The sequence below is a fragment of the Labrus bergylta genome, chromosome 18, assembly GCF_963930695.1.
Source record: "Labrus bergylta chromosome 18, fLabBer1.1, whole genome shotgun sequence".
Lineage (NCBI taxonomy): Eukaryota > Metazoa > Chordata > Actinopteri > Labriformes > Labridae > Labrus > Labrus bergylta.
This window is the reverse complement of record NC_089212.1, coordinates 5,998,811-6,017,224: the sequence shown is the minus strand read 5'-3', so window position 1 is coordinate 6,017,224 and position 18,414 is coordinate 5,998,811. Positions and strand designations below refer to the sequence as shown.

General features: G+C 41.1%; 1 protein-coding gene across 1 annotated transcript in view; it reads right to left on the bottom strand.

The window, feature by feature from the left end:
- Positions 1-18,414, bottom strand: part of adck1 (aarF domain containing kinase 1) — a 69,319-nt gene that overhangs the window by 43,125 nt on the left and 7,780 nt on the right. The window contains exon 4 of the mRNA XM_020641250.3: positions 4,973-5,176. Coding sequence (XP_020496906.2) covers positions 4,973-5,176 — 204 coding nt within the window. The remainder of the gene's footprint in view (positions 1-4,972; positions 5,177-18,414) is intronic.

Genomic DNA, 18,414 nt, shown 5'->3' with positions numbered 1-18,414 from the left:
TTCAAATCAGATCTGCATTGTTTAGTTGGCTCGGAAGCCTAAGTTAGCCCCAGCTGTGCTCTCAGATCGTTCTGCAAGAATGTATGTGAACACTCATCAGCGGTTGTAAATGTTTAAGCTTCACCGCAGATCCTGGAGCTCTGCCGTTGGCCCGTTTTAACGTTTAACAGTAGACTGGTTGGACACAAGTGGCACAGTACTACAAGCCTAAACTCCCACTTATCACACACCTGCAACTTGATTTCAACTGTCATCAAGGAAATGCTCAATCGGATGACTAACGTGCATGATATTTTGAGAGATGATGCTAGCAACATGAAAAAAGTCATGGTGTCACAGGGGAGTGAACAGCATGTGTGTCTTTGCACATACAATCCAGTTCAACAATGGTTCACTTTGACAGCAGAAGGTGAGTGATGTATTGCATTTAGTTGACTGAATATAAGACAGATTGTGATATCAGTTAAGTCAGTTCCTAGCCCGATGTTGCCTTACACAATAATGACTTCAAAACTCGTCCCCCCCGTCAGGAATACAGGTTAGAAATTTAACACTGGTACTAGATCAGTACACGGTTTTGGCAAATACCCAAAGCCCAGGTATCTGACCTGTGTCAGATTGGTATATCACTAATCCAAACCCCCCCACAGATTAGAACAAAACAACTGCTACAGGAAGTATCCTCAAGTCTGACCCATGGTTGATGCACATTGGCTCATGATGATGTTATCAGATTTTTCTGCCACTTCCTGAACCCAAGTGTCCACAGACATCCCTCCCTTTGAGCCATCCTCCTTTGACAAGACCCCAAGTACCCATGATGCAACCTGTGTTGACTTAAGTTATGCCTCGGCAGCAGCTTAGCTTCACGTTCAGATGTCTGGAAACAGATTCTGTTTGGTGAAACGACATATTGCACAAGCTGGCCTTTCAGCAGTTTTACTGTGGAGGGGAAATGAGAGCCAGAGCGAAAGCACAGCTCTCCAAAGCCACGCACAGTGGGATTGCATATGCTGCCACAAATGGTGCTGAAAACAGCACGGCACCACACACGTCTCCTTACTCGCTGCTTGCATATCCCAACAGATATGGGAATGAAATTAAAAAAGAAGCCGGAGTAACTGAACGGAAATGATGCTGAAGCCGACTCCAGAGCTGCCTGGCACTGCTCATCAGAGTCACTTCTTCTCCCGACACTCCAAAAGAGAGGAGGGCTGATTCACTCTGCTGCTGTCTTTGTACAGTGAGGGGATGTATCTCCATCTTTTCAAAGCTAATGATGAGCCATACAAATACAGCAGGAAATCTCACTGAATGCACACCTTAATTTAAATGAAAATGAATGAGATGGAAGAGAAGATTCTGCAGAAGTGGATTTGAATTAGAGGGGAGCAAGTTGTGTTTACTGTGATTCAGCTCATATTCATCCAATTATCACATTCCCATTGGTTAACGATTGTTTTAGGAGGTATAAAATGAAATCCATGAGAAAAATCTGCAGATCATATACTCTTTACAGCAACAGGAAATAAAACACTCAGGCTGCAACATATTCTCATTTTGTTGTTGCTCTATGTCTGAGCTAATACTCAGGCTTTAGTCAAGTCCTGTCTGGAAAATACTGGAGGCACTTTGTTATTTTCTCGTTGTCTTCAACGGGCAAACTTCTGTTCATCCTTTTACAGCCAAACAGATGATACTGATGTTGATGCTTTTAACAAGAAGTTGTTGTTGTTGGTAAAAAAAAAAATGAAACACCACCAAGCTGGAACTTTGTCCTTAGCATTTTAGAGCTGCTAAGGCTCTGTGTCCACCTAGCATTATTTTCTATTATTATTATTACTATTATATTATTATATATACTATTATTTTCGAGTGCCAGCAGTTTTTTTTTTTCAATTGTTTTCAACGAGAGAGTGTTCACAGCAGAAAGTGTCTCTTTTAGGAGCGCTCCGCCTCTCTTATGAGGCCACTCTGAGCGCTCAAGTTGAAAATCGTTTTTAGAAAGACGCTGTTGAAGCCACAAATGTATGTTATTTCACATAGTTTTGCCGTCTATGGATTGTTTCTTGTATCCACATCCTCTTTGCTCCGTGTCTGATGCACATGCCACTTGGCAATCACAATAACTGCTGGCATAATCAAGTCTTAATGCCATCACAGGAGGTTCTGTATTGGGCTCTCTGGTTGGAAGCTGTAAAATAATACTTGAGCATATATCAGTATTGGTTCAGCAACTGGCCGAGTTGAGTCAAAAATTTAAGCATTTTGGATATCTGCAACATCAGACAGATGCATCCTTAGTCTGGAGGCCCCAGTGAGATGGCCATGTTTGTCGGTTGCATTTATAAAATTGTAAATTCAAAGTGTAACCCTAAACAAAGCTGGAATTTCAAACATTAGGAGTAATTATATACACTGTAGGTATCACTAGATATAAGTTAGAGAGCACTTAAGTCATTTATATCTGGGTTGAAAAAATGAAGCACCTGTTTGACTCAGTTTCAGCTGGGTGTGATAATATGTATGAGACGCTGCTTGCAGACAGAACAGCTGAGCGTTCAACAATCAGAGCCCAGACGCTGTGATTGCACAATCAGAGTGACACTGAACCCAACAGTCTATCAGAGAATTACATTATCACTGACATGGCACAGCCAGGGGCAATGACACAGCAGCCAACTCCGTCCTGAATTGAACTTGAATGTCTTTATTTCAACATGGATTTTTCCATAGACTGTATAAAACATGGACGTAGTCTCAGTGACATCACCCATAGTTACTGAAAGGAAGTTTGAAGCCAAACTACGGTGTTCGCTTTATAGGAAATCCTGTCTCAGCCTAATTTACAGTCAACCTAAAGACAGGCTGAGAGCTGAAGGGTTTTAAGCCTATTGACGAACCGTTACGTCGCGCCCACCTGTCAATCATGTCAGCTCCGCAACTGTCAATGGATAACACAGTATTGTTTTCAAAATCACAATAGAGCTGTTTCTAAAAAAAATCACCCCTGTACATGATTACAATAACTATTCAGACCTATTTCTTTTTTTGTACCAGGCTGTAAACATGTTTATTGATGCTGTAAAAACGGCTTTTTTGCATGGGTGTGTATGTGACTTCCGGTGTTTCTGCAGCGAGCCTCTAGTGGACACTCGATGAACAGCAGGATTTTGCATAATAAATAAAATGTCCATTTTGCCAGTTGGTCAAAATGGACATTTTATTATGGGATTTGTGCTGTATGAGACTTTGCGCTCTTTTGGAGCCAGCCTCAAGTAGACACACGAGGCACTGCAGTTTTTTTTTTTTTTCAGCATGTCACCCAACTCTAGCTTTCAGGCATAACCAATGCAATGTAAATGCATGACCTACTGACCTAAACTGCATGTTTTACATGTGAGGAGCAACATGTTCACTGTTCCTGGACCTGCTGCTGCACTGAAGAGAGTAAAGCCTTTACACACACACACACACACACACACACACACACACACACACACACACACACACACACACACACACCCACCCACACACACACACACACACAGAGGTGATGGAGATAGTAATAGAGCGAGAGGACCAATGTTCTGTATCTGAGAAGAACAGAACGATTGCCTCGCCTGCAGTGGCTCTAAAAGGCTTCATAACAACCAGTCTGAGAGCAAACTTTGCGCTCTGCACTAACAGCAGCATTAACAGCTGCATCAAGACTACCGCCCGCTTATGAAATGTAATGAGGACAGAATGTCAGACATATCCACTTCTGCTTCATTAGCCTTTTTTTTTCCCCTTTGCTCTCCCTTCAAAGCACCGAAGCAGAGACAGGTACACACTCACCTTCAGACAGAGAGAGAGAGAAATCAAATCTGAGCATAGCGTTAAATCAGACTCTAAATGAAACAAACTATAAACACAAAGAAATACAGAAATATATGATTCAAAGATTGGAAACAGAAAGAAAACTGTGACAATAACAGCATATGGTAACGTCTTGTCTTGGCCTTGTGTGTGTCATCTTCAGGGTTTGGATTTTTACCGATAAGAATATTAAACAGATCATTTTGAGCCCTGATAGCACTTACTGTTTTCTCTGCAGACTCCCAAAGACCCCAAATTCAAGTTCTTAATATATAATGATTCTGTTATTCAATGTGCTTCACAACTGGATATTCAAACAGATGTTCTTTTCCTGTCATGTATGATGTTTTTGTTGATGAAGAAGTCTGACCCTTCAAAACCGACCTCCCATGAAAGCAAAAGCATCGTGTCTTTTGGCAACAGAAGGCTAGGACTTCATCTTACTTCATCTACATCTTATCATGTCCTCCATACATACATATGTCACATGCAGAATTAAACATGACGGCTGAAGGAGGTCTTTGTTTGCATGATTGTAAGTTTAAGATGTCCGAAACAAGATAATTGATGAAACCGATGAAATATCTCCAGTACTTTGATATGTTTTAGGAAAGCAGTCATTTATCAGGGCTGCACCTTTTCACAGTGGTTAGAACTTTCACTTCACAGTAAGGAGGCTCCTGGTTTGAGTCCTCATTCAGAAGGGGGTCTTTCTGTGTTCTCAACGTGCATGCTACGTTCCCTTTGGGTACTTTGTCTCTCTCTCTCAGTCCAAAGACATCATTGTTAGGTTATTTGTGAACTCTAAATTGCCGGTAGGAGTGACTGTGAGTGTGAATGTTTTTCTGCCCTGTGACTGTCTGGTGACAAGACCAGGATGTAACCCGCCTCTCGCCCTGCAGGGATCGGATCCAGGCCTCGCAGCCCGCGAACAGGACAAGCAGTTTTATTAAGGAATGTATTTTATCAGATTTATCCAAAAGACATGACGTGATTTAGCAAACTACGCCAAACTTCATCAATGAACAAATGCAAACAATGTGTTCATTTAATAAATAATAACAATGTGTCTGTAAAGATGGCGCCAGAGATGCGGCCTAACCAGACTCACCTCCTTGCCGAGGTCTTCCTTGATGACCTGCTGGATCTCCTCCATGCTGCTCTGAGGAGCTCGGCTGTGCAGCACCTTCAGGGTGGACGTGTACTCCTCTGGAAGCAGGTAGTCCAGAGCTCCCAGGTGCTGGCCCACTTTGATGAAAGTCCCCCGGTTTGCACAGCACAAGTCTCGAAGACGCTCCGCCGACCGACGATGCACCTACAGGAAACGGTAAAGAGAGGTTACTAAAAACACAGAAACAGGGGAAGAAAGACTCAAGTAGTGAACTGAACTGAAGAAAAGAAAAAAAAAAGTTTGAGGATCATTTGAACTATCAGCATGAGTGCACTCCACATATGTCCTGTAAGGGGGAATGAGATAAACGATGTGAAACAGAGATGGAGGCTCCAGATGTGGGCATTACACACATCAGGCAGGGACGGCGCCAGGATTTTTTTTTCTTCCCGGTGCTGAGAGCGAGCTTGACTGATATGTTGGGGTGCTATTTTTTGACAGATTATTTTAAAAGAAAACAAAACTACCAAAATACGTCAGGGGGCTTAACCGGGGCGAGATAGACTTATGGCCCCCTAGCCCCGGTGTAGCGCCGTGCTTCACATCAGGACCCTCATTATGAGAACATCCCTGATCTCTGAATTTATCACAAAGAATGGGAGGAGTTATTGAATGTAGACAAGCGATGCTCTCCTGCATCATGTGTACTGACACCGTGGATGAAGGCCTGTGAATGGGGAGCACGCTTTAGCGCCATTTTGAAGGTGGTTAAGAGACGAGAGAAGCTTCTCCATACTAGTTTATCATCTTCATGTTGTTGTGGCGCTGTTGAAGAACGCTTTTCTTTTTCTCACATCAAAATGATCTTTTTCTGTATACAGAAGGTGTGGTGGTCAACAGTTTTAGGGTTGCAAATGTCTTTAATTTTTCTTAAAGCGATAGCTGAACACATTAACAATCAATTATCAATGAATCATTAATAATTAATGAGCAACAAAATGCACGTCTTTTTCTCAGTTTACGTTTTATAGAAACCGCTGACCGCTTCATTTTCACCTCGCTTTTCTCAGCACCACGTCTTCCTCTAGTAGTAAGAAAGGTCGTTTTTTGGGGTTGTAAAGGTGTCTTTTGGTGTAAAATGGTATTACATGTGACCGCCGGTAAAATTGTAAACAGATTGTCGTTACATACATTTGTAATTGGTTAAATTCTTAACAGCGATTAATGGATTAATGGATTAATGATTAATGAACATCCCGAGTCCAGTTAGCTGCTTCTGTTCTTGTTGCTTCCTTTTTACATGTCTTGTTCAAATATTCAAAAAACAATGCACACCAAGTGTTGAATGTTAAATGTCGAACACAAGTATAAAAACATTCTTATATAAAACACTAAATATTAAATGTGTATTTTCAAAAAGTGAGCAAACAGAGGTTGACAATCAAATGACAGTTAAACTGATTTGGGGCCCTGGATGGTGTGTGTGTGTGTGTGTGTGTGTGTGTGTGTGTGTGTGTGTGTGTTGGGGGCAGAGGGGGGGGTCATGGAGGGGTCTCGTCCCGTCTGTCCCGTTTGAACCAGCTGGAGGTGATAATCTTATAGAGAGCTTCTCTCCTGAGACCAGCACAAATAAAAAGGCGTGAAATTAGCTCCCCTTAACCTCCGTAACCCCCCGTATACACACACACACACACACACACACACACACGCACGCACGCACGCACGCACGCTCGCACGCACGCACGCACGCACGCACACGCAGACAGAGCAGAGTATCTGGAGTAATGTTCCCACAGGAGCGTTTGACATGAGTGTCATCTGGGCCGTTATGACAAAGCAATGACAGAAACAAGACACCAGAGATTACCAGATGAGACTTCCTGCTTCAAAATGCAGAAATGTTCACAACACACTCACGTCTGATTTTACAGAGACAGAAACTAAAAAATGTGTGACATGAGTAGAATCATGTGATTTATTTAAAATGTACAGCAAGTTTTTATTTAGAGAACTTAATTTGAGGATTCAAGCCTCACAATTAAACTCACTGTTTTAAAGAACTCCTAAACAAAAATGACAAATTATTAAGTTTGAAGTAAACAAAGATTATTTTAAAGGATTATTTATACAAATAGGATATAATGTAATTAAATGTTCATGTAAGAAATAGTCAGAGAAGCAGAGTAAGAATAAGTGTGATTAGGACATTTCAAATCTTTAGTTAAAGGAACTTTAAAATAAATAAATGACATCTGGAGGATTAAAGTCACTTTGAGTTTGTTTGAACAAGAATTAAAACTTTTAAAAAATATACGCCTCATTCAGTTTCAGTTTAACTGTTTTCTGTTGTGACTGAACTCAAATGTTTTTTTATTTATAATAAAGATTACTTTAGAAAAATGTTGACCTTCACCCTCTCATGTTAAACTGCAGCTCTGATCGTCATATATTGAAACATTTACTGTTTTTCTCTCGTCTTATTCGTTCTTTACATTCAACATTTCTTCCTGAAATTGAAAGATTGGCTTAAAAAAATGAGCATCTTTATTTGGATATGTGGTGATTAAAACATGTTAAATTAAATATATTAAAAATGTTGTCACAGATAATGTCTAGTTGATGTATATCATTGTTACATGTCCCTCCTCTTCATATCATCCTTGACCTGAGATTACTTCACGCTCTGGTGTTTAAAGGTTTGAGTTCATGATTTTTGTAATAAATTAACTTTCCAAAACTGTGAATAAAAACATTTACTATGTTACACTAAGTCAGTTGTTGAGAAATTACCAGAAACACTATTTAGAAAAAGAGATTTTCATTATTTCTGGTATGAATGTATTTATTAGATTTAAGATTTGTTTTCAAATCTTATTTTATTTATAATAACTAAAAGTTTCAAAAAGGTCTTTTGTAAGAAATGATCAGGGTCACTTTTTTAAAATAAAAAATGATTAATGTTTGATAAGTATCACCCTCAAAATGAAAAGTATTCGTATTTATTGAGCTGCATCGATCCACCTTTTATCAGTTCTGATCTGACTCTGATGCTCATGTACAGATACTGAGTCAGGTATGTTTTTAGAATCAGAACTATCAGTGTTATTGTTGCTGTTGTTGTTGTTATTATCATGAGTAAGGCTACACAAAGCTGTAATATTTGCATTGTGTTGGCTTCACCTACAAACAGGAAGCAGCAACAAAGAATTATACGTTTCATCACATAGCTGGAGCTGTTTCATCTCGTCTTCACGTCGTCATGGAGACGATTTGTGGACACTTCTTACAATTCAGTCTAAATGTCTTTAAACATTCTCAGCTCGCACAGTCTCCCTTTAAAGTGCCCAACCATCTCACTTGATCGCGTACGTCGATCAGAGCAGACAGTCCGATATGAAAATGACGTCAATGTCGGACCTGATGACGGGATCTGTCCTACATCTGACTATTTATAAAGAAAATAAAGAAAAGGGACATTTAGCATTTTGACTGTCAAAGAATCAGAATCATAAATTGACTTCAATCTCGTGTCTTTAGAATTAAAAGAAAAGGTGAATATGTGTCGTGCTGTATTGTGAGTTGAGTGGATCATTACATATAAAATGAAATGGTAAAATAAAAGCATCAACAACAGGAGAGCACAATGACCACAAAGACACAACCTTAGTTTTCTTTGTAAATAAAAAAAAGAAGGCTCCAGCTTACACTTTCTCTTTTTTCAGTCCCATTTAAAACGGATTATGGAAACAACAATCCCCCCGCTCCCAGCAGGAGGTCTTTCTTTAGGCTTTATGGCAGAGACATTTTGAGGACACTTCTTTTGTTGTCTGAAAGCTTTTTCACTTTTTTATTTTGGCATGCATTGAAAATGTTGTTTGGGTACAGGTTTTTTAAAAATACATCAAAGACAGAAAACGTCTCAATAATTACGTCTGATTTTTCACAGAATTTCTCAACATCTGATTTGTCTTGAAACGCCGGCCTCGGCCTTGAAGCGGCAGATCATCTGAAGGCATGTTTGTGAGCTTATCAGAGTCAAAGTCTTTCTCCTGGTCTAATCACCCGACTCTTCATCGCTCGTCTCTCCTCTCACAGTAATCAGACGGCTTTGTCCCACGGAGGCGGGCTCTCACAGCGAGACGATGACATCACCATGGCAATGCTGCTCGCTGTCAGCCCTGAGGTGCTGCAGCTCTGTGATAGGCAGACGCTGGCCACAGCCCACCATCTCCACACCCGGGACGACCAATGAAAAGGCCCGTCAGAGCATTAGACACAGGGGTTAATGTGTGGTACAACACTGAGACACGAGAGCTCGGTGCTGAACGCCTCGAGGTATCTCTCCCTGCACACATCCTCCTCACACAGTTAGCAGAGACAGTAAATAAAAGGCCAGAGGGGCGTGTGTGTGTGTGTGTGATAGAATGAAGAGAGCAGGAGACAGACTAATAAAGCAATGAGGCAGCGAGTGATAGAAAAAGGAAAGAAAGTAGGATTTAAGGAGTTAAGGAAATCGGAAATAAAGGAACCTTGAAATGCTTTTAGCGTAACAATAAATGTTCTTTATCCTGCAGCAGTTTCTTTCAGATACTTTTTATTAGTAACCAGACAGCTTGGAGGGTTTGTGTGAAACAAAGTCGGCACATCGGAGAAGCATCTTTGCCTGAAGTTCAACACCAGAAGTTCATCAGACGCAGTCATACAGATAACTGGCCGTCTTTCAGAATCTTACAATTTGATTTGATTTCAATTACTGTTGGCACCATTTAATTCATTTCATTCAATCAGAGAATAATTAATTTAGTATGACATAATAGAAAAAAGTAGAATTAGCTCCTTGCAACTGTTTGTCTGCACAAAACAGTCCAGGTGCGTTAGGGTTGACACAAAACCAGATTATAATCTTCAGTATGATTCTAGTTAGTAAAAATCAAACAGTGTTGAAGCCCTTCTGATACCATGGCAACTAAAATACAAATGCTTGACACCCAATATTGAGTTATTTCAAATTGCAGACAAACTCCTGAGTACCGTCTTAATATCACAAATACGTTGGTAACGTTTGGCATCACATGTCTCTGTCCTGATTTCCTGCACTTTCCACTGTCAGCATGTTGTAGGAGCAGCTCGGTTAGGCAGGAATTTGATCAGGAAAATTAGGAGAAAAAAAGCTGTATAGGCCGTCTGACGTTGAACTGTCCTGTCGACCAGATGAACCAGGTAAAATTGAGCAGAAGCATGTGGATGTTAACCCGCAGGGGGGGAGGACCGAAGGCTGGCGATGCTAGCACTGCTAAAGTTATTTTTTCTGAGGAAAGATTGCATGAGTTGGTGAAGGAGTATAAACATATAGAAGATGTTAGCAGGACGAGGCACAGGAACTTACAACCCAACAGTTGGGCGGAGATCGGAAGGGAACTGGTGTCAGATGGACGGCGGCAAAGAAGAAGTGGAGGAAGAGAAGAGCAAGACCACGCCCTCTAGTGTCTGCATTTTTTTCACATCTATTCAAACATCCCAACACAAGGACCGTGATGTTTACAACACAGGCTATTTATCTATTTCCACACATGAAGGAAGCTTAATGAATAAACTGACTTTTAGGTGTTTAGATTTAGGTCTGAACAACATTCAGCAGGAGCTAAGAAAATACTCAGAACTGGACTTGATGTGTTTATGCACCTATTTTGCCTTAAATCATTAGGTAATTAAAATACATGGAAAAAGAGAGATAATGATGTCTTATTGTGCAGCCGGAGTCAGAGGTGCGGAGTGCGTTGTGTGCAGCTTGGGCAGCACAGAGCAGCGTCCTGCACTGGGAAACCAGCTGGAGTAATTGATTTCTGCTGCCACACTGGGGCTAAATGACTGGGATTAGTGGACTATGAACAAGGCCTATTTATTATTGGGATGCTCATGATTAGCTCGTTACTCAGCTCACTGAGGCTCATCTAGCTGCCTGTCACAGGGGAGGAGGAAGGGGGGGGGGGGGGGGGGGGGGGGGGGGGGGGGGTGCAGATTTATGCCTGTGTAGTCAATAGGACTCGTCTGCGAGTATTATAGCGGTGAAGCCCGAGGAGTTAGCAAAGCCATTCACAAGAAATCCTCCACTATTTAATGCAGTGATACAGAATGTATAGAAGCTAAATAGACCGAGGCTCCGCTCGGGCCTCTCTGCCGCTCCGCATATTAAAAATGTCATTTATTTGAACACAGGCCAGCAGCAATACAACAAGGTGGGAAAAATACAAGCCGTTTGTTATCTGGTAAAGCCGAGTGTAGACGTAAGCCCTCACTGTGCTCCTGTGATGCTGCTTTTTCTCTCTGTGATACGAGGGGAATAGCAAAAATATGGGAGTCAATGTCAGGGGGGAAAAAAATGAAGAAGGGATGAGAGAAAGAGAGGTGGTGGTGTTGGGGGGGACAGCCACAGTTAATTTCATGCTCTGCATTTTATTGTGATGCTTCAGTAATTGTGGCTCAGTGGCAGACGAACAGCAGACACACTCTCTGTCACAGGCGGCTGGACACTCAGGATCAGTGAGGATCAGCACACGAGGCTCTAACTACAACACTTAATATCGCTACTTTACATTTACAGCAACAGTACATTAAAAAAAGGAACACGCCTTTTACAATGGCACATCATGTGTGGCATAAAAGCTTGATTGTGTGATGCTAAGCTAAAGTTAGCAGCTTGTTTATCTTGTATGTTATGGTCCTGATCCTAGACTGGATATCAGGATGGACGAAGCATCAGCTGCTGTGAGTGAAGCTAAAACATCTTACAGTTCCCCTTACTCACTGTCTGCAGTATAAGTCATAAACCCCACCCCTTCCATGTTAATAAATGGGACAACGGTCAATCTATGAAATCAAATTACACATTAGATATAACTTTTTGAGTTTGTCATGATAGTTGGTTATTATCATGCTAATTTATCTCCAAGTGTTCATTTGTCTTTGCAGGTTTGTTTTAGTGAGTTATTTGATGCAAAAAAGACAAGAAAGACCTCTAATATCAAGATTGACAGCTCTGTTGACAAATGGTGGTCCTTCCAGCATTCTTAACATGAGACGTCTATGACTTTGTATTGGTAAGTTAAATGTGTGCTCTGTTAGTATACGGGACATGGCATCACTTCCACCTGCCAGCTCCTTTCTGCGCGTGTCTCGGCTCCAGATTATGTCACCAGCGCGACATTTCAGTACCCACTGCTGGGGATCTTTTGGCTTCACTTTTGTACAACAAAAGGAGAAAGAGGCACACTGTCCATACTAGTATACAGACAACGGCCCTGACATTCAAAATCACTGCAGCTCTATATGGGATTACTTCACAGGTGATCAGAGACAGACGGCAGCCCAACTTCTCAGACAGTCTCTGGACACACAGTTTGAGCCGATAAAGATGTTAAAGAAAGGAATTCAAAGAGAAAGACTGTCCACTCATGGCCGACCTAACGATAGACAATGAGAGATTAAACTTCCTCACTGATCTTTCCTCTTGTTGCATTATCTTAAAATGCACACAGCTTCCCCTGGTAGCTCCAAAAAAAGCAGTTGAAAGAAACGCTACAGGCAAGAAAATAAAAGCCGCTCTCTGTTTTTTATTTATGACACATCATGTTTGAGTGGCTGCTACTTGAAAAATGTTCAAATCTAAAGCTCTGAGGCGGCGTGCCAGCTGCTGTTTGACTCCTCTGCCCCCGGGTGGCTCAGAGAGAGCAGCAGTGACGGAGAAATGGAGCGTTTATGCTGCTGCTGGAGATCAGCTTGTCAGCCATGATCTAACTACAGCAGGCAGATGGGAAGCAAATGTTAAACGTTCCCTCCTCTCCATTCCCCTCAAAGGATTTTCCCACCTCAGACTTGTTTGGCTGATAAGCTGCTGTCACGACGAGCACGCCAAGGTCAGCGGTTATCTAGCCCCACCCCGGTATTTACATAGCGCGTCCCTCAAGAGAGCCGGAGCCTGAGGAGTGCTGGTGGTGGGCACTTATCTACGCTGAGTACCCTCCTCCCTTTTTTCCTGTGGGAGAACAGCAGTGCTCATACACTGAGGGAGGTGGTAAACGCTGACATCTGCTGGTGGAAAAGCTAACTGCATGCCAACCAAAAAGAAATGTCTGTACAACGGTGGACTTCACTGGTTACTACAAGTTCAAAGTAAGTACATTTGAAACTACTGCCAACTACCAACCAAATGATACTCAATAGAAACACTACAACAGAAATGACAGCTAAGACAAAGGAGACACCAGACGTTGAAGAGGAACTTTAAGCAAGTCAAAAAACGTTTTCTTGAATGTATGCAATAAAAGAACCAAGTGTTTCACCTGTATACTAACACCAACATGCATGGACGAGTGAAGGAAGTCTCTGAGAGTAGGCATTAAATCATCTACTGGATTAGTGAGTGGTATAAGTGATGGACAACGGACACATGGAGGAGCTCACAGTCAAAGATGGTGTAGAGAAATTTCTCTTCTCATTGTACAATAATCACATTTCTTCTTCTGGCAGGACACATTAGTTTAAGTCATTTGAATATTAGATAATATTATTAGTAAAGATGTTTAGGGTTAAATATGATTACAAATCATTTAGCAGACACTTTTATCCAAAGCGACTTACATCAGAGAGTATGTCAGTAAGTGCAAACGAACAGCTTTAAGTCTGATGGGACACACAGGTGCTGACAGGCAGCGCACAAAGGAAAAGCACAACATGCAGATCTCTGCAGATCGAGTTTGGTACTTCGTTCGACCACCAGGGGGCGACAGAGGAGACAAGTCTAGTTAAAGACTGTTGTGAAGGTTGGATCAGACCCATTAAGTCAACACTTCATACAAAAAATATATATCTTTCTTTCCTCCTGCATGGGTGGATAAAGAAAAAAAAACCTTAAGAACCACCGAGCTACTTTAAATCAGTGAATGCAAAATAATTTACTGATAGGCTGAAATCTATCAACAGGGAAAGTATCGGCTGATACCGACAGCCGCTATATATCTTACATCCTGAGCAGAAATGCACGTTTTCTTTGTTATGGCCAATGCCTGAATGTCTTGCACTTTGGGGGGGAAGCATTTCTTAATGTTTAATTCATCGTATAAGACAATATACTCTATTTCTATTCTATTGCAGCCCTCCCCGTGGAGCTTTAATGTAACTGTGAATCCTCAAACTAAATCACTTTTTATGGCTTTAAAAAAAAAAAAAACACTTCATAACCTTTGGGGTGATGTTGGAAGAGAATTTGCATGAAACTATGCAGATGTGCAGAGTGAAGCAGCGTTTTGTTCAACTCTTTCATCTCAGCTGTGAAAAGAAACCTTCAAAATGGCTGCTTCCCCACATCAGCTGTGAGCTCCTGCCTTTTTCTTATGCAGCTGAGGAAGCAAGGGGATCATTAGACATCAGTATCTGTTTGTCCTCGCTGTCACCATTTCATCATCTCCACCTCCTCCTCCTCCTCCTGTTTTCATCCCATCCCCTAAAATAACCTTGTGACTTGTAGAGTATCTCATCTCACGTCTCATCTCCTTATATGACGCTGCTTTCAATTCAATCACACAATCAAAGTCTCCATCTCTTTGTATGCCATCACAGCCTTTGCCCAAAATACCGGAGGTTAGACGGAGGTTAATCAGAGCATTATCAGTGCTGAACTGAGTATTTCAACAACGGGAATCAGAATTCTGCATAACATGAAAGTGTGTGATGGGAATGCTGTGTAGTCCATCCGACCACATGGTACAATAAGTTTTGCATAACTTTCAGTAAGTCGAAACCAATTAAAGAATACTTTGGACCACTATCTCTTAAGGTGAGGTTTTGAGATAAGCCCTCATGGGTTTCTACCTCACCTGCACATGTGTTTTATTTTTTTTTGATTTTTTGTTTGATTTTTCTTTCAAAAAATGTGCAAATAAACTAAACTAAACTATGTGAGCATGCTCAGTCCCTCTGCTACACTAAACAAAACAGACATAAAATAGCTCGATACACTTTACTCTGAATTTGGACCTTTCATTTCTTCACAGCTTTCTAACAAAAACCCAGTCTCACATTTCAACACAATCTAACTCACTAAAGACTTTTTTTATGGCTTTTACTGACTTACAGTTGCAAGAAAAAGTATGTGAACCCTTTGGAATTTCCTAGTTTTCTGATTAAATTGGTCATAAAATGTGTTCTGATCTTCATCTAAGTCTCAACAATAGACAAACACAGTCTGTAACTAATACCACACAAACAATTATATGTTTTCATGCTTTTGTTGAACACAACATGTAAACATTCACAGTGCAGGGTGGAAAAAGTATGTGAACCCCTACGCTAATTACTTCTTCAAGAGCTAATTGGAGTCAGGAGTCAGCCAACCTGGAGTCCAATCAATGAGACGAGATTGGCGGTGTTGGTTAAAGCTGCTCTGCCCTATAAAAAACACACTTCAGGTTTGAGTTTGCTACTCTCAAGAAGCATTGCCTGATGTGAACCATGCCTCGCACAAAAGAGCGCTCAGAAGACCTACGAAAGAATTGTTGACTTGCATAAAGCTGGAAAGGGTTACAAAAGAATCTCTAAAAGCCTTGATGTTCATCAGTCCACGGTAAGACAAATTGTCCATAAATGGCGAAAGTTCAGCCCTGTTGCTACTCTCCCTAGAGGTGGCCGTCCTGTAAAGACGACTGCAAGAGCACAGTGCAGAATGCTCAATGAGGTGAAGAAGAATCCTAGAGTGTCAGCTAAAGACTTACACAAATCTCTGGCACAGGCTAACATCTCTGTTGACGAATCTACGATACGTAAAACACTAAACAAGAATGGAGTTCATGGGAGGACAACACGGAGAAAGCCACTGCTGTCTAAAAAAAACATTGCTGCATGTTTGCAAAAAAGCACCTGGATGTTCCACAGCACTACTGGCAAAACATCCTGTGGACAGATGAAACCAAAGTTGAGTTGTTTGGAAGGAACACACAACACTACGCGTGGAGAAAAAAAAAGGCACAGCACACCAACATCAAAACCTCATCCCAACTGTCAAGTATGGTGGAGGGGGCATCATGGTTTGGGGCTGCTTTGCTGCATCAGGGCCTGGACAGATTGCTATCATTGACGGAAAAATGAACTCCCAAGTTTATCAAGACATTTTGCAGGAAAACTTAAGGCCATCAGTCCACCAATTGAAGCTCAACAGAAGATGGGTGACGCAACAGGACAACGACCCAAAGCACTGAAGTAAATCAACAACAGAATGGCTTCAACAGAAGAAAATACACCTTCTGAAGTGGCCTGGTCAGAGTCCTGACCTCAACCCGATAGAGATGCTGTGGCATGACCTCAAGAGAGCTATTCACACCAGACATCCAAGAATATTGCTGAACTGAAAATGTTTTGTCAAGAGCAATGGTCCAAAATTCCTCCTGACCGTTGTGCAGGTCTGATCTGCAACTACAGCAAACATTTGGTTGAGGTTATTGCTGCCAAAGGAGGGTCAACCAGTTATTAAATCCAAGGGTTCACATACTTTTCCCACCCTGCACTGTGAATGTTTACATGTTGTGTTCAATAAAAACATGAAAACATACAATTGTTTGTGTGGTATTAGTTACAGACTGTGTTTGTCTATTGTTGTGACTTAGATGAAGATCAGAACACATTTTATGGCCAATTTATGCAGAAAACTAGAACTTCCAAAGGGTTCACATACTTTTTCTTGCAACTGTATTTGACAGGACAATGGATAAAGTAGGAAATCAGACAGACAGAGAGAGAGTGGGGTATGAAACGCTAGAAATGAGCATCAGTTCAGACCCGGGCCTGCTTCTAGGACTGTATCCTCCGTACATGAGAGGACAGGACCAAGAAATAATATTGGAGAGGTACCAACAGCATCATATTTTGATGAATTGGGCCTCTGATAAATCTGCTGAATTTGACTAATTGAAAGTGACCAACAAGCTTGGATGCTTATAAAACCTCTAACGGATCGACTTTGAAGATTACCATTCCTATATTAAGTTCCAACATGACTGGTTTGGGCTTTAAGCTTTGTAGGGGGGGGGAAGTAGATGTGCTTAGAACTCACAGAAAGCCAAATCTGACTCTTTATTAAGTAAAGTGGAAAAACATTTGTGCAAATATGATGCAAACTGCACACCAATACCTTGGTTAGCAACTGAAAGTTTGACTTCTATGCAGATGACACTGCTCTTTAGGATTGAGCAGATTGTGTTAATGCTGCCACCTTCAATCAAAAGCTTCATTTGCATCCGTAAACCTACTTTAAAATCACTACCCTATCATTAAACTGTGCAAGGACATGGTGTCTTTTAAACAATAGACACAATCCTTCAATGTTTTGTTGTTTTATCTTTTATCCATCTCGTCCACAATTCCTGCACATTCAACTTTACATCTTTAAGTTTTCTTCCCCCAATGGAAACCCTCTAACTTGACTTCATTATTTCAGTTAGTCTGTTCTATTGTTGTTTTTAAATCTCACCATAATAAATTAGTTTCTCCAAAATGTTGTTTCCCCCCCCGAGGATTTAAACTATAAGACTATAATAGTGATGAGATACTAATGTGTGGAAGGCCAAATCTTTATTGGAGTAGTTTGTTCTCAACAAAATGGATTCAAACTTTTTAACAATTGCAACATTATAATAATCAGAGTTGCAAAAGGAACAACACTGAAAATGAGCTAAGAAATGCTTCTTTATGTACAATGGAATACGTTAAGTCTTGACCAATGGCAGACAGAATTAACAAGCCTGTTTAGATGTTATGAGATAATAAAACATCTTTATTAGAGGCATGTTGACAAAGTTTTACAGCATGTTTCTCTCTGCAATGAGACACCTATACGCCTCCGACAGTCTTCCCAGCATATACAGGCCTCAGCCAGGGCCCTCATCATGCATTATTCAAATGACTTAAGCAAGCTACATTTAATTTCCCAATCATCTGTTGGCAGGGCTTGTAATGAGATGCTGATAGCAGAGAAAAACCTAAACTCCCTGAGAGGGGGAGAGAAAGCAGGGAGTCGAGGAGAGTTGTTTCGAACTGCACAATCAGTCCGCAGATAAGGAGCTATCTCTGGTGTTTTTTGGTCTCGTTTTGATTTCTACTGATGTGCATTTTAATTCCTCTCATTCTTTCGTCTATTAATCTAACCTATCAGCAAGGGATTGGAGAGGGCATCAGGAGAGACAACAAGCAGGCTGAAGGAAAGTGAGACAGACGTGGAGAATCATTTTTAATTTAATAGCAACAAACAGAAAGTAATATTTAATAGAATAGAGGATGCAATAGAATAATCTTTGCAGGAGATATGTTGTCCTTTTGAGACGACAGGGTTTTGCCCGTTACCATGCACACAGCAGATTCAGAGAGCTGAATGGTTGTACTACTTTGTAAAAGTGGCT